Source organism: Anabrus simplex, chromosome 1, assembly GCF_040414725.1.
Source record: "Anabrus simplex isolate iqAnaSimp1 chromosome 1, ASM4041472v1, whole genome shotgun sequence".
Lineage (NCBI taxonomy): Eukaryota > Metazoa > Arthropoda > Insecta > Orthoptera > Tettigoniidae > Anabrus > Anabrus simplex.
Window position 1 is genome coordinate 376,066,190 of NC_090265.1, and position 17,979 is coordinate 376,084,168.

Genomic DNA, 17,979 nt, shown 5'->3' on the forward strand with positions numbered 1-17,979 from the left:
AAAAAAACAGTGAAGCCTCGTTAGTGCGTTCCTCATTAACACGTTTTCCTGCTTAACATGTCATAAATTCAAAGTCCGAATTCTCATCATATTAAATCTATATAAAAATACCTCACTTTTCATGTCACAAATTTTCGCTATTACCGCATAGTACGATCACATTTTTCCTAGCCCTGAAAGTGTTATTTATCATCCCTTGTGGAAGGAATGTGCTTTCAAACTCGGGTAAGAGCCCTTGCCGCAGTTGCGTGATAACTGGAAAAGGCCTTGAATTCTTGCAGGATAAATTGCACCTTCGGGGAGCAAGCCATTAACTTCCGAAATGCTCAGTTTTGCTTGCCAGTTAGCTTTGAAACTGCAGAATAACACAATGAGCCGGTTTGTGCTGGTATTTCACATTCCATTCAGAAGTTAGAAATGTATTTCATGTTTAGTTGTACAGTGACAGGTAGCGAATATTTAATACCGTTATATTTGGTTTGTTATTGGACACTATAAATTTTCCAGCTAGTCGCGCGATAGCCTACATCTGGAACATAACTGTGTGATTTTGGTCAGCGTGGTGCATATTTGTCTTGTGATAGCCTCATTATGGATACGGAAAAAGTTGTGAAATTCCTTATTAACGAAGACAAAATTAAAGTTTGTCGGCAAGTCGACTGGCATCTACATCTTTAAGCGCGCAGAGTTGGTGGAATGTTGAAACTCGCACCTTCCAATTTCAACTCGATCATTAGAATTGATCTTGGCCGGTCGAAGTTTAGTTCAATTCAAAATGGCGACCAAAGTAATTCTCTTGCAGTTGCACATAGCCATATATAACCGCCAATTCATTGTCTAAGTATGTGGCCAGAAAAATAATGTGCAATAACCCACTGGTCCAAAATAAAAGAATTTCTCTAACATTTGTTTTAGAAAGAGTGAACTGCAATAATACTTTGATATTTTTATGGGCCCCGTTCAAATGTTTTCATATTTGTTGTTTGATGTTTTTAACACTTTTCATTGCACTATTGTTATGTTATAAGCCCCAGCGGAATAAGTTCTCATATTTGTCCTCTTTTCACCTCTTTTAATACTTTCTCATAGAGTTTCACTGTACCCGTAGATATGTGACATAAAATACCCTTATATCGGAAAATCGTACCTAGTGTTTCCATATCTCTGTTGGATAGTTTCTATTTGTGTATTCAGCAGTACGTTTTCTTGCTTAACACTTTCATTTTCCTAGTCCACTGCAGAAACGTCTTAACGAGGTTTTACTGTAATTGAATTAAATTTTTAAATTAAAAGTTCTATGTAAGGCTGTTTCACTCACATATCTCATAATTTTCCTTATTTTATGTCATTTATAACTGAGGGTCAAAAGGACTGGATGCGAGTATTTACGTAACTTTCTGTCACGTGAGTACTTGAGGGTTAAGTCACTTACTTACCAGCGTACTTCATATGTCATTAAATGTTACACATGGGTCTTACCGTTGCACTGCCTTTTCGCTGATTGGAACCACCTTGTGGTGTGTCAGTAGCTACTACTATGAATCTTAATGAAGACTGCCGCTCACGATCAAGTGTAACATTAGGTTTAACTGTAATTACACCAGTTTCAGGATCAATTGTGAAGAGTTGAGCATTTTCACCAGTCAAGGAGTAGTTAATGATACCAAAACCAGTTTCATTGTTGTTAGAATCTCTGTCACTTGCTCGCACTGTCAAAATGGGATTTGGGTGCTGTACAGATTCCATTATGCGGGTTCTGTAGATCTAAAACAGAGAATATAACAGTAAATAGCTTTCCACACTACCCTTACAAAGTCAAAAATATTTTTTTCTCCAGCAATTTATAATGAATATGAAGGAGGAAATAAAAGGACATAAATTGCATCTTAGGGTGTGGTTTTCCTGCTTAATTGAGTATTTTTTAAAAAATATGACATAAAAGAGGTCAAGCAATACTTTCTGTGAATTACAGTGTGGAATATTAGGAGTCCATGTCACAGAGAATTTGAAAAGGAAACAAGTAAATGCCAAGATTGATGCAGATGACATTAGGAGAAAGACAAAATTTTTGGTTGGGTGATCACAGAATTATAACATATCAAGCAAGTAACAAACAACAGTGATCTGATAATGAGTAAGAAAATAGGGCAGTTTGTATGCTATGACTGAGTCAAATCTGAGTCAGCTGAAAGGATGAAAAATATTACATTGTGGTAATATCAGTAGTAGAAAACTTTCCAACTTGAGATTTTCAGATATCCTGTTTATAGAGAATCACTCAGAGCTTTAGTTTATGCTGAGTGACCTGTGTGAGCAGAATAAGCGAATGAAAATGAATTAAACCAAGACTACATTAAATGATGAATAGCCTTAGGGAACCAATAAAACTGAATGGAGAGACAGTAGAAAATATTGAAGAATATGTATATTTAGACCAGATGGTGTCCTTTCAGAGCAGGCTGAATAAAGATATCAGGAGAACAGTGATTGCCTGGAAGAAATACTAGTCATTTAGCTTCATTCTCAAGAACAATATTATCCACTTAACATCATTAATATCAAGAGAGAAGTAATGAGCACTTGTGTTCTGCCATTCTCATATTTGGTGCTGAGACATGGTCTGAACTAAAAAAGAGTCAACCAGCTTCTAGTCTGTCAGCAAAGGGTGGAAAGAAGCTTACTGGGCGTTTCACTGAGAAATTGTCAACAGACAATTGGACAACAGAAAAGAGAACGTACATTGTCTGGGTGGTCTGATAAAGTGAGGCAAATTGTTGGGCCATTGTGGATGGATGAAAAGTGCCCGAGATTGAAGAATTTGGAAAGCAATGGCGGAAGGCCTTTCCTCCCAAAGGAGATTGATCAGTATCTGATGGTGACAATGATAATGATGATGATGTATGCTATGAATAGCATTATGAATGGATTTTAATTGTCAAAAGGAACATAAAATAAATATTGATTAGAGTAGCAACACATTTTTATGCTGTTATTAATCTCTTCCTTGTGAAACCAACTAGAAATTCATGAAAAATAACAAAAAATAACACTGCAATTCACTATTTATTTCCTGAGATACAGTGTTACAAATCTGCTTAAATCTCTTTTTTGTATTTCAATCCCTTTTGTCCTTATCCATTTACTGACCATATGCCTCCAGGTAAATTCATCTTGCTTACAAAGTAACAGTACATTTTCTTCATCCAAGAGCACTTCAGGACTTGAGTTTTAACATTTTTATATGGCTATTTTTAAAAAGCCCTGATTTTTATGATTTATATCTTGTGGTAATCATGCAAGAAATTGAAAGTTACTTATCAGTGAAAATAATACATTGTGAAACATATTTGTTTCATATGTGTGAAAAGTTAATATGGGTTTAAATCTTTCCACATACTGGAATAAATTATTGTATTCACGTGTTTGCATTAAGAATGAAAGCTTTGTTATACTGTGGAATATCACCTTACAACCAGAGAAACATAAAGAGAAGACATAGAAAATGAGAATGATAATCAGTAATGGTTTGTGAAGTTTGGTGATGAGGGTTTACATATTTAATTTAAAAGATGTACAACATTAATACTGTATATCATTTCCCCATGGATATTAATGGTTCATGGTGTGGGTTACTGTAGTCGCATCCTACTTCTTGAACCATGGGCAATGGTTGATTGGCATAGTAAGTGGTACTGATAGTCAGAATACCAGTTGCTATGGAATGGGAGAGGGCATCTCAGACATATTCTGAGTCATGGCACTCCTTGTGCTCAGGTGGCTAGGACTATACAATCCACCAGTAGTCACTAACCCATTAGAGGAGAGATCCTCACTGGGACTATGTATACTGTAAGTAGGGTAGCATCCTGCTTCACAGAATTTTCACCGAGCGTACTCAGAATGTTTTAAGCAAGTGTCAGACCTATGGGAGTAACAGAGTCCCACTTACATTTGACTGGTGAAGGACTCCTTGGAAACAACTTGGCAAATGAAATGGAATTCGATGGCGAGTTATCAGTATTAATGAGCTTTTGGAAGAAAGAAAATAGAACTGACTGAATCAGCAAAGAGGATGCATCTGGTTTTATGTGCCTAACAGAAACTATGTTGTACACAGTAGTGTTCCTGATGAACAATGCTACCCCACACTCTGCCCTTCCCTTTTTAACACCTGTCACTTTATAGGCTCCTATCTCTTCTTTGGTATCTCCCCTTAACCAAATATCATTAACTCCTAACACATCCAGGGATGAAATAACTTCATAGATTAGCATGGAATGTTAGTAAGGTACCTTCTGATTGGATGAAAGCAGTAATTGCACCTATGTATAAGCAAGGGAACAGGAAGGATTACATAAGTTGGATGAAAACCAGTATGGTTTCAGACCTCGGCCACCATAGCTCAAAAGAGGTATTAATGAGGAGAGAGCCTGTCCATTTGAAGCTGGCAGTGTGTGAGGATATGGTGATTTGGTGATGGTGATATGGTGATGATTACGTTCATCCTATCATGTGTTCCATTTCATATCCCAATTGTTATACAACTTGGTTTGACACTTGTTTGTTCCTTTCCAATACTTATGCCAACAGAATAATGACCTCACCCACCGTAGCACAAATGAAAGAGCTTCCCACTGACATTGGTTGGCCATTTTTGTTTTGTGCTTAATCTTCTGCATGTACTAAATGTACTCAACATGACCTAATAAACTGGAAATCTGTTTCAAAAAAATGCATTTTTGAAATCTAAATAGGTATTCAATATGAAACAGATTTTTAAATTCAATATATATTTTATTTTAAACAAGATTTTCAACAATAGATGTTTTAAAATAGGCCTCCTCACCTCTTCTGGAAATTCTGGACTGTTATCATTAATGTCTTCCACTTCTATCATCACTGTAGCTTCACTAGTACGATCTTCAGCTATAGCCCGCACCTGGAAGCTGAGCACCTGTGAAAGATAATCATTGTATAAATGTACACAGAATGCTGCAATTTTCTGCAAATGCTTTTTAGTGTTTTTTTCCCCAGATCAAACTTCAAGGAATGTGATACAGGAAAATATTGGAAGTAATGATAGCAATGCATTTGAAATACTGTAGCTGTATCTAGAATCAAATATGCAAAACAAGACGGATTCAGTTTTAAAAAATGAGCTTTTTATATCAGTGATATCATGAAGACAGAAAAAGCAGTATACAGAGACAAAAGATAAATATTTGTTGAGATTAAGAGATGCTCCTTATTCAGAATCCTTCCCTGTACAAGTAGGCCTATTGCTTGACTTAAATGTTATGCATAAATCTGAACATTTTACAGTTAAAAATACCAGGTAAATAATATGTTAGTAAATAGAGATTAGAATTATAAGAATGACAGTAAAATAGGGCTATGGATTTATTTTTCTTACCTTGTCTTTTAAACTCTCAAAATCCAATCGCTTGTTAAGAACCACATTTCCAGACTGTAATCCAACACTCACAAAATCCTCAATATCTTTATTTCCATCAGTTTTGACTTCTTCAAATCTTTTAATAGTGTTGCCATTGGTGGGATCTCGTGCAGACAACATGAGTAGTGTAGTTCCAATAGGCTGTTCTTCAGGCACTGTTACTTTGATAATGGGGTTGGCTGGTGTCCATCCTCCAACAGTAAACAAAGGATTGGTGTCATTATAGGCTTGAACATATATTGTAACCTCAACTGTAGCCACTTGATCTTCTACATTGTCGACAGCTTTCAAATCTCTAGCTTGTACAGTTAAAATTATGACAGATGCTGCTGTGTGGTCCAAGCGTTTCACTACTTTCAGTTCACCAGTTGTTGAATTGATCTTGAAAGCATTTTTGTAGTCAAATGGTGTTGTAGACTTTAAGGCCACACCAGTATGATCAGCAGCACGAATTGGCTCAATAATAGAATACTCCAGTTGTGCGTCAGAATCGGGATCTATGGCGGTGACATTTAGAACTGTTTCGTCTGGGGAAAAGAAGAGCATATTCATAGTTAGGTGACTGGTATTACAAACAACAACAGAATTTGATAAAAATAAAAAAGTTTTATTACTTTGTTACTTGATTTATGAATCTCATATCTAACTGAATACATTATATTCTGGGTAAAAATATTAATCTAAGAAATTATTGAAATAGTCTTCAAAATAGCCCTCATTAATATAGGCTATATGTATATTTAAAAAGAATTTAAAATGTAAGTAAAAAGGGGGTGCCAAATTAACTGTTTTTTTAGGTAAAGCATATTTGGACCATCTGATAGAGTAAAACAGAATGTTGAAATGTTGTTGTTGTCATCGTTGTTGTAACAGTAGTACGGCCTCTCCTTGGTGGTAGGCAACACTTTTAATACCCAGAAATAGTGAAGTCTCATGGAGACAGGCCAAACTGAATGGGTAGGGTAAGGGTGTGTTCTGCCCGAAGGCTGGTCCGAACCTCCGCAGAGGTGTACCTGAGCCAGAGTTTACGTACGGTAGGGTGGCCAGTTCCTTTCCGCTCCTCCGTTCCCTTACCCCCACCAAAAGCGCGTGGCAATCCATCCACTTCTCGACCACGCCCAATGTTGCTTAACTTCGGAGATCTCACGGGATCCGGTGTTTCAGCACGGCTACGGCCGTTGGCAAACTGAATGAATGTTTATTAAAATATGTCACCATCTTTGATTTTGAGTGCCACATATGAGTATTGTAAATATTTGTTAGTTGGCACTCCTGGGCTTAAGTTCTTAGTGGTCTGTTCCATTCAAACTGACTAATCAGTGCACAGTTTGTCCCTATAAATACTGCTAATCTTGGACCTTATGGTCTATCTGGATCTTTGTTGAGTGAATGACAAGTGAGGCTACGGACATGCTGGGGCAGTATGTAAGGTAAGCTGGTTAACTTCTCTAACTGGTGAACTCTATTGCGAGTAGTGATGGGAAGATACCAGTGTTCCCCTCTAGGAGGTTTACAGTTAGGGTGTGCCACATTTACCTTAGTTTTAAATGTAGGGTTTCCTATTTTAGTTAAGTTATAATATGTAGATTTCCAGGTTGTCTGCAGATGGAGTGTAATTACCCTAGTGGGTATCATGTAATTAGGATGTACGAGTGTGTTTCCTTGTTTCCCTTACTCACTTTGCTATTTGGTGACTAAACTTTCTTAATTTTTCTAAATTTTTCTCTGAAATTTTGGCTAGTAATTTCTTTCTGACTTAGTCACCTTGTAGTATGGCTTATCCTCTGTATCACTGGGCCTTCTGCCCCATCAGGTTTTATGGGAAGTCATATCATAGGATTGCTTGAGTGGTTCAGCATCCCAGCATATTTAGTTTCTGGCTATTTCCATTCAATATTTTTTTTCTTTATTCTTCAGCAGTGTAGTATGAGCTTCTCCTCCAGTGTTCTAGACCATTCTGATTTCTATATTGTTATTGCTTCCCCTTATAGTAAGGGCTGTGTCTCATGCTAAATAGTTTTAGTCTTCCCTTCAGAGTGAACTTTATGAAAATGTGAAGTCATGGTCCATTTAGCTGTTGGTAATAAAATTTAGGAGTTCTATTTCCTCTACTTTGTATTCTTGAATGGGTAAATAATAATAATAATAATAATAATAATAATAATAATAATAATAATAATAATAATAATAACAACAACAACAACAACAACAACAACAACAACAACAACAACAACAACAACAACAACAACAACAACAACAACAACAACAACAACAACAACAACAACAACAACAACAACAACAACAACAACAACAACAACAACAACAACAACAACAACAACAACAACAACAACAATAATAATAATAATAATAATAATAATAATAATAATAATGCAGTATTATTTGCACTACAAATGCGGTTTCGATTTGTCAGCTGTTAAGGCATTTTATTTTCATTTTTCGTTCTTTCATTTTATATTAGGTTATTATTATTATTATTATTATTATTATTATTATTATTATTATTATTATTATTATTATTATTATTATTATTATTATTATTATTATTAAGTTCCTAAGTTGCCACTACTGTCTGTTCCATTCAAACTGACTAATCAGTGCACAGTTTGTCCCTATAAATACTGCTAATCTTGGACCTTATGGTCTATCTGGATCTTTGTTGAGTGAACAACAAGTGAGGCTACGGACATGCTGGGGCAGTATGTAAGGTAAGCTGATTAACTTCTCTAACTGGTGACCTCTATTGCGAGTAGTGATGGGAAGATACCAGTGTTCCCCTCTAGGAGGTTTACAGTTAGGGTGTGCCACATTTACCTTAGTTTTAAATGTAGGGTTTCCTATTTTTATTATTATTATTATTATTATTATTATTATTATTATTATTATTATTATTATTATTATTATTATTATTATCATCATCGGATGTCCGATATCCAGCAATAGTACCGTGTGTTGACACTTAAGTTAAGCTTATTTATGTAGGATTTGCACTACGAATGCGGTTTTGATTCGTCAGCAGTTAAGACATTTTATTTTCATTTTTTGTTCTTTCACTTTATATTAGGTTGTTATTATTATTATTATTATTATTATTATTATTATTATTATTATTATTATTATTATTATTATTATTATTATTATTATTATTATTATTAAGACACTGGTTGGATGCAACTTTTTTTACCGTATCTGGGAGGTGTCTGTTAATGTGAGGGGATGCTTACATGCACAAAATTTATCCCTCACAGTGCATATACAGTGCTATCTAAAAGACATTTTAAGAGATAACTATATAAGTAGTTTTATTCTACAGTATGTTAACAGTTGCAAAACATTTAATTTGAGTTAACTCAAATTACTACTGTATACTGAACTTCAGCTCACCAACTCTCGCTGTTTTAAAATGTATTTTCCTGAAAAAACTTGTCTAGGCTGATTTGTTGAGAACATTTCATGTTGACTATCTTCTTCTCCAGAATGCCCTACAGTTGTTGTATGGGTTGAAGGCTTTTGGCGTCTCTGCTATGAAGAGTGAATGTGTTCAGTGTTCCACCATTTAATAAACTGAAGCATAGTTGGTTATCAGAGTATCTAAATTGGAGTTTTCATCTTTACCATCTTTTTCCTCACTCGCCAGCTTTCAGGGTTGTTGCTTCACCATTTCGCTAATATCCATTGAATTTTTCTCGAGCAGTACACTCCTTTTAGTAAAGGTGTATTCACTGGCATTAACATTTTTGTACTTTGCCTGGTTCAAAAGATCCTAGATTGAATCTTGTAGTACTTCTTTCTCCTTTTGATTTTCTAAGTTCCGTTTGGTCCTGTTAGCACAAAATCCTGTCTTAGAGAAACAGTTCTAAATTGTGTCAGTTATTACAGCTTTCCCATTCCATCCAGTATGGTGACAGATTTGGTGAGATCAGAGGCAGAAGATGCAGTGTTAAGATTTGTTCTGAGCTGTTTCAGTATTAGCCTGTCTGTATTAACCTTTGAAAACACGAATGATGCCTTGACAGACAGAAGTAGTGCTCAGGGGAAAGAACACTAACTGGACATTTTTCAAGTTTAATTCAGGATGGGAGGTCCATTGTTCAGGAAAAGTAAAACTTTCCTGTTTTGGTTCTTCATTTTCTTATCAAAAGAAACAAACCACTCAACCATAATTTCTTGCATCTCTAAGTTCCTTACATCCAGTCCTTCAAAACAGCAAGGGTTTGCTGCCTTTCCAGTAACAAGTGGTTTCTGCCATATTTGAGCAGAGTAGCCCTTTAGAAGTTTTTCCTCTGCTACATTTTTTTCCCCGGAAATTTAAAGTTTTGTTGGGAAGAGCACAAAGTAATAGACCAGTTTTGTCTGCATTGTAAATGTCTTTTTTCCAATAATTGAGGGGAAATAATCTCTTTCCACTATTTAGTTTGCAGGCCAGTGACATCAGAAGATTCCCTACATACTATTTTGTACCCAATGTTGTGCTTAACTCAAATATTCCAGCCAACTATTTCAAACTTTAAAATCTTCATAGCCAAGTTCTCTTGCTAATACATAGCCTTTCTTCAATAAGAAGACCAGAGATGGGAATGTTTTTGCTTCTTGCGGCTGAAAACCACTCAAACAGAATTTTATCAATAGGAAGACCTTGAGTTTTGATGGAGAGTTGACTTTATTTGTGTTTTTCCTACACCAGATTTATCTGCAAGCACATGCACATTGAGCTGTCTTGAAATGGAGTGACAGTTTTATGACTTACCTTTCAAATTCCTACTAATGCCACTGTAATTGCTGAGACTCAGCAGGCTACTGTGTGCAGTGTAGGTACATAATCATTTCCAGATAATACATGCAGTACACTGCATTTATTTGTATTGAGAAGTATTTTGAAATATATAAACCTAACTGTCGTGCAGTTCAGTCTTCACTCTATTTGTGTCCATACTGAATGGGTAAAACCAAGCCATGGAACAGGCGTCCGTGTCAATACCTGCGAGTACCCGCAAAAGTGAGGTAACGTTATCATTATTGGTATAAGATTTATATCAAGGGAGTGTCCAATATCAGAGATGTCCGTAAGGAGAGGTTTCACAGTGTTGTTGTTGTTAAATTTCATGTTTAGTGATGATAATGATAATGCAAAGTAGGCTTCAGAGTGGACATTTTCTAAGTTGATAACTACAGTCTATACATGTTCCTATCAATTCACAAACATGAAAATTGTATTTTAGAACTTACATGATAGATGCAGGAAGCTAACAGAATAGAGAACTTTATAGGAGATATCAAAAAGTTCAAAATGATCCTCTCATGAATATGGTGTGGTCTAAAGTCTCATTTAGAATGTTGTAAGCGAGCGAGTGGCTGTGTGGTTTATGTCACGTAGCTGTCAGCTTGCATTCACGACATAGTGGGTTCGAACCCCACTGCCGGTAGTGCTGAAGATGGTTTTCTGTGGTTTCTCATTTTCACACCAGGCAAATGCCGGGGCATACCTTAATTAATGCTATGGCCAATTCCTTCCCACTCCTAACCCTTTGCTATCCCATCGTCGCCATAAGACTATCTGTGTTGATGCAACAAAGAGCAAATTGTAAAATAAAATAAAAAGTGAAATATGTCAATACATACAGTTGTGTGTAGTTTCTATTTTGATCTAAACATTATAGTTTGATACCCTATTTTTGCTCACAAAATAATGAAAACTAGAAAACACACTCACTACCTCTAAATTTGAATTATTTAACAAGTATATTTCTTACCGACAGCTATCCTCTCTGAGATATAGCGTACATAAGATGAAGTGTCAGATGAAGGAAACACAGGAGGTTTGTTGTTTACATCCAGAACATCAACAATAACAGTTGTAGTAGCAGTTTCACGTATCGGAGTACCAGAATCCACAGCATGTACTATAATATCATAGCGAGATCCACTTGTTTCCAAATCCAGCCGAGCTTCAGGTGAGACAGTGATGCGACCTTGGCTACAGACAATTCATAGCTATCATTACTATTACATTATATAAAAAATGATTAATGTTAAAAACTAAGGTATTCAAATTATTTTTGTTTTCCAGTAAAATTTGTTATGTTAGTTTTAAAATACTCTGTCACACCTATTAACTTAATACATAAGAAACTATCTCAAGGAGAGCATTCTTTTGTTTCTTAATCACATGATTAACTGCATTCTCTCACAGCTTCCATACTTTGCTATCCCTGAAGCATAATTATTCGCTCCCATTCATGTGGAGAAAATGCTATTGAAATATAGAAACGTTATTAACATTTTAACACTTTATATTTTGTCTCCCTTTAAATAATTTGAGAACTATTTATACAAAGCTCAACATCAAATTTGCTACAAATGAGTTATAAATAATTTCATTTAGTTTCTTGTTGTCTACAAATCTATTGCATTGAACAGAATCCATTAGAACCAAATTTTTATCATACTAATAAGCAGTAGCGTAGCCAGGATCGGCTGATGGGGGGTTTATAGTTACAAAATGATGATAGAACACAATGAAGGTCCTTGTGCATGTGTAGTGTGTGCTTGGAAGACTGATACAAGTGAATTATGTTGATATTCAGATTGCAGTACACTACAAAATATTGCATTAAAATACAGAACAAGAACAATACAATCAAGGTAAACAGTTTTACAGCAAATGGTATGTTCAGTTTACAACCTAAAATCCAACGTTTGAGGTTTCTTAGAAAATAGATTCAACCAATCTGTCGGTTCTACATTTATGTCTCTGAATGTTCATTTAGTTTATTGTCAGTTTCTGTTTATTTTCTTTCCATAGGGGGTGGGTGTTCTGACCTCCAGTAAACACCTTTCCCCCTGGCTATACCCATGCTAATAAGGCTTGAAATATTAACATTCACTATATACTGATTATGAGTTTTGTTGAAGCTAAACCTCTATGTTCTTCAGCAATGTATTCAATGTTTCTAATAAAATCAAATTTCAGTTAACTAATGATATTCTTTACTAATTGATTGCTCACTGATTATTATTGAATTTTATGCTCTTATGTGAAACCATTGATTTCATGATAATGATGATGATGATGATGATGATTGATTTCACTCTTTCTGATACAGTACACACCAAGACACTGATGAACATATTCATTCAGACAATTCTTATTTACAAGGTGTGTTAATACAAGGATGGTGGTTAGAAACAACGTGAACTGGGTATATGAGTGTTAGAGGGCTAGTCATACTGAAAAAATAATTTGAAAAAATGTAATTCGACACTTTGCACCATTCTCATTTTATCAGCTGCTGAAGTTAGTCAATCAGATCGCTTTGCGGGCAACTCAAATGGAATTTGTGAAATAAGAAGATGTACAATATTAGAAGGATCCACCTTTCAATACTTCGTTGTAAGTTGAACTAAAAAGAAGTCACAACTTGTTTATTGGGACCGGTTTCGACACATTACAAGTGCCATCATCAGCCAAATAGTAAAGTAGGGCAAGATATAAAGATCTTAAAACAACTAATACATTGAACACAGGCAAAAAATTAACATTGATTCATATCGTAGCAATTCAGTTAATGACCAAAACACGATATGAATCAATGTTAATTTTTTGCCTGTGTTCAATGTATTAGTTGTTTTAAGATCTTTATATCTTGCCCTACTTTACTATTTGGCTGATGATGACACTTGTAATGTGTCGAAACCGGTCCCAATAAACAAGTTGTGACTTCTTTTTAGTTCAACTTACAACGAAGTATTGAAAGGTGGATCCTTCTAATATTGTACATCTTATTTCTCTATTCAATACGGAACGATCATGAAGTTTTTAACTTTAAATGGAATTTGTGAGGCGGTTTGCTACATCTCCATGTGGTTTTAGACTGACTTGAGATCACCAATCGAAGAAGGCTTGCATTGCAACGTGAGTGCAAGTCCACTGTACGCATGCTACATGGTTTCTCAACAAAATTTCCATAAATGAACGATCACCAAGCAGCTACCAGCACCGAGAACAAACACATGTGGGTTTCAGCCGGTGTCACCACAGCATACTTGCTATGATGCAATATTGTCAGCTTCGGACTTCCGTGTTCAAATCCCTCCCCTGGCAAAATTTTTCTTCGACTGGTGCTCTCAAGTGATAAAAATCATTGTTGTCCGTATTGAAGATACTGAATGTAGGATGCTAAATGGTTTTTTTGTCACCTATTCAATACATATAAATTTTACATTTAGGAATTTATTATTAATTCCGCTTGAGACATGTTTTGCCCTTCATTGAGGGCATCATCAGTCAAATTACCTCCTCAAGGCAAAAATCAGGTACCTGATTAGTATTTAACATGCACAAATTAATACACATTACAATGGGAAAATTAAGTACGAGAAACTATTGTACAATGGTGATGGTTAATCGTTGGAAGATATTTTCCCTGCCCCCCGTGATTATTAACTAAGATTAAACCACTCTGCATATTTCTGATATGTCAATGCTACAATCATCTTCCAACGATTAACCATCACCATTGTACAAGAGTTTCTTGTACTTAATTTTCCCATTGTAATGTGTATTAATTTGTGCATGTTAAATACTAATCAGGTACCTGATTTTTGCCTTGAGGAGGTAATTTGACTAATGATGCCCTCAATGAAGGGTGAAACATGTCTCAAGCGGAATTAATAATAAATTCCTAAATGTAAAATTTATATGTATTGAATAGGTGACAAAATAAACCATTTAGCATCCTACATGGTGCTCTCAAGCCGGTCTTAAGCCATATGCAGATTTAGCAACACCGCCTCGCAAAACCCATTTGAATTTGTGTGAAGTGATCTGATTGGCTGACTTCAGCAGCTGATTAAATGATAACAGAATGAGATATCAAATTATTTTTCAAATTATTTATCAGTATGACCAAACCTCTAATGCTCACATACCCAGTTCACATTGTTTCCAACCACCCTGTATAAGTATAATCTTTTAAACCTTTAATTTTGAAAACTTTTCATATATTTTTTAAGTTTTATAAATGAGAATGGAGTTTTTAAATACTGACACAGTAGATTTTTATTCCATTGATTATATTTATTTCAGATGAATATGCTGCAGTCTTCTGGTGAACTTCTTCACATCAACAAGTACAAGATGACTGAGAACGATGTAGTGATGATAGACTTCCAATCAGGAAGGAGATTGTGAAGTAGTTTCAAAGAGCCATGGGGTGAACCAGATATAACTTGTACAAACAGTCTGAACAGGAATTTGGATGTCCAAAATGCTATTTTTTTTAAAAAAATTGCTAGTGTTTTTGCATCGCACCGACACAGATAGGTCTTATGGCAACAAGGTCCAAAATGAAGTAAGTGTGAAACATCTAAACTATTAATAAATTGTATGCTACAATTCCAGTCAAAACATATGATAACATGAGGCAAATGGAGCAGGAACTACTTCCCACAGTAATAAACCACAGAAAATTACAGCTAAGTAAATAAAAATAAAATATCAGAGGCATTTCCGTTACTTACAATGCACTGAGAGAGAATTAGGAAGGGAGTCAGATGTACACACAAACATCTGGAAAAATCACATGAATGTATGGTAATTGGCAGAGAAGATTAGCTGAAAATATCAAATGTGAGAAATGCCACATGACAATCAAGATACAAGATGAGAAACTGAGGGAGATAAGTAACAAGTGTTAGAAGAAAGAACATTTTGATATATCACTACTGAGAAAGCTATTGATCATACTTATCTCAAGAACTGTGGTTCTGAATGTGCTGAGATTCTGACGGGAATAAGAAATTCTTCAGATCAGAGTGAAAGAATGCTTAATATAGGTAAGCAAAGAGCTGCAACCTTTTTTTTTTTTTTTTTTTTTTTTTTTTTTCTTTTCTGCAGACTAGTATTATTAAGTACAGCTTGCTTTGATTGTCACCACAATCAGCCCATTCATAAACTGTCGGTGGAAGAGGTGTTCTGTTATCAACAGGTCTGGTTTTTAACTGCAGTGTAATGCAACTTTAAATGCAACTTAGTGGGGGAAACTCAAACGGGGCATAGTGCTAATGAAATGGCTTCAGCTGTGAGACATTTTCTCCAATAGTTAAAAAGGAAACTGTTGGGGAAAAGCTCGTAATATGGCACTGTGATTGCTTTCTAGTTTGGATCATAAACTAAGAATCCATTAACAAAGAGCATGCTCCTTAGAATCTGTGACCCATCAAAATTATTTAAAAACAAAGAGCATTGTTATACCAATCGAGGACACATTTTTGTGCCTCCTGATAGGGTATTTGGATCTATTGAGAAGCAGGTAAGGAAGAGAGAAACTATCACAGAGCTTTCATTGTGTCATGAAATATTAAAAAATAAAATAGAAGATCCTTGGTCCTTGGAAAAGACAAAAAGATACAAAAGTTGAAAGCTAGAAAAGCAATTGGGGTTGATAAGATTTTTGGGGATATATCAAAGGCAATGGCAAAACTGCTTGGAGTCATTTGAGGCAATGCCTACCCTAAGAAATATAATTAAATATAAATATCATAACAAAAGTACCAGTTGTTATTGTGCTAAAACTACAATAGTCTCTATTTGATATGTGCTACATGATGACAACGGATGATATGCTTCACTGATCGCTCACTAGATGATGACAGCAGATTACCTGTTCTGAAGGGGAGGCAGGACGTTACTTGACTCACCGAGGAATTTTTATTTTGTTTGCCTTCCATCAGCTTTGGGACTTGGAGTGGGGTGGCAGAGGGAAGTTTGGTTACTGCCTGCGCTCCTCTCTCCGCAAGGTCTAGGCCCCAGTGAGGCATGCCTTCTCTGATATTTGAGTGTGTAGAAACTCCCAGAGCAAATGTGACAATTAAGTACCGTATTGTTAATTGTGGGCTATACTTTTGAATTAGCAGGCTATCGAGTGCATTATTGGCCTTATTTGTGAAAATTCAGACATGGAGACAACCAATTAAAATTCTGAGTTTCTGTTAGTAGTGTAAAAATAGACTGATATCATCCGGTTGAAATTTGCGTTCAAATAATGAAAGAAGTAGGCCCCTTCGTGAACTCAGCGAGTCTTTTGAACACTTTAAAACGTAAACCGTTTTGTTCTTGGACTTAACGAAAAGAAATGTGAAACCAAAAACATATTTTGACCGTAAAGTAGTGAGAAAATGTCAATTTTCTTGGTATACACAATATTCGTGGTTAGCAGCCTGCTTTGAAAGCAGAAGCGTTTTTGTTATATCTGTGTTTTGTTTGGTGGTGAAAAAGAGTGGACTTAAAATGGCGGTACTTGTTACATAAAACTTTCTTAGAAAAGCAGAGATGCATGAAAATTCCAATAAACATATTCAGAATGAAAAGAGATTTCGTTTACTGGGGCATGGGAGGATAGAACATACTTTATCTGAAGGTGCAAGAATTCAAGCCATTAAACATAAAGAAGTCATGAAACAAAATCAGCTTGTTGAGATACTTGTTGACATTGACATTGGAAAACAGGAGCTTTGATTTTCAGGTCATTTTGAAGGGGAATACCCCATCAACAGGAGCAACCTAGAGTTGTCAGATCTTCCAAAACAGGAACAGTATATTCAAGATTATCTCCAGTCCATATCAAATTTTAAAGGCACATCAAGCGAAATAGAGAATGAATTAACTGAGTCTGTACATGCCATAATTCAGGATATAATCAAAGCAGAGTTAGATTCTTGTGATTTCATTGGTATTGGACCAGCCTTCGGGTTGAATACCTAATATACATACAATATCTTCATTGGGATAATCATATTAGGCGAGGTTACAGATCTCTTTACATGGTTTTGAGGATATTTAGGGGTTGTAGTGAGGATGTAAAGCAGAGAGCATACAAATCTCTGGTAAGATCCCCAATTAGAGTATGGTCCCAGTGTAGGGGGCCTACATCAGGACTATTTGTTATGAAAGCTGGAATAAAGCCAAAGGAAAGCAGCATGATTTGTTCTGCAGGATTACCGAGCTCGATAGCTGCAGTCGCTTAAGTGCGGCCAGTATCCAGTAATCGGGAAATAGTGGGTTCGAACCCCACTGTTGGCAGCCCTGAAGATGGTTTTCCGTGGTTTCCCATTTTCACACCAGGTTGTACCTTAATTAAGGCCACGGCCACTTCCTTCCCATTCCTAGGCCTTTCCTATCCCATCGTCGCCATAAAACATGTGTGTCGGTGTGACGTAAAGCAAATAGCATAGTTCTGCGTGATTTTCGACAAAGGACTAGTGTTATGAAAATGTTGCAAACTTTGGGCTGGGAAGACTTGGGAGTAAGGAGACAAGATGCTTGACTAAGTGGTACAGTAAAGTCTTGTTAATCCGAACTAATTGGGACCGGAGTCTGTTCGGATTACGAAATTTTTGGATTAACCGGAAAATATTTTCTAATAATAATGTTATTGTTTCTACGTCCTGCTAACTACTTTTACGGTTTCTGGAAACGCTAGGTGCCGGGAATGTCTCCCAGAGGAGTT

At 35.8% G+C, this 17,979-nt stretch overlaps 2 protein-coding genes across 2 annotated transcripts in view; one reads left to right on the forward strand and one right to left on the reverse strand.

The window, feature by feature from the left end:
• The window catches only part of LOC136856809 (heat shock protein 68), a 143,879-nt gene extending 128,830 nt beyond the window's left edge, over positions 1-15,049 (forward strand). Inside the window, exon 2 of the mRNA XM_067134929.2 lies at positions 14,559-15,049. Within this exon, the coding sequence (XP_066991030.2) occupies positions 14,559-14,663 (105 nt within the window). The 3' untranslated portion in view covers positions 14,664-15,049. The remainder of the gene's footprint in view (positions 1-14,558) is intronic.
• Cad74A (cadherin-74A) overlaps positions 1-17,979 on the reverse strand; it is a 355,590-nt gene that overhangs the window by 162,241 nt on the left and 175,370 nt on the right. Inside the window, exons 12-15 of the mRNA XM_068224966.1 lie at positions 11,224-11,447; positions 5,414-5,982; positions 4,847-4,954; positions 1,480-1,764 (exon numbers count right to left, since the gene is read on the reverse strand). Coding sequence (XP_068081067.1) covers positions 1,480-1,764; positions 4,847-4,954; positions 5,414-5,982; positions 11,224-11,447 — 1,186 coding nt within the window. The remainder of the gene's footprint in view (positions 1-1,479; positions 1,765-4,846; positions 4,955-5,413; positions 5,983-11,223; positions 11,448-17,979) is intronic.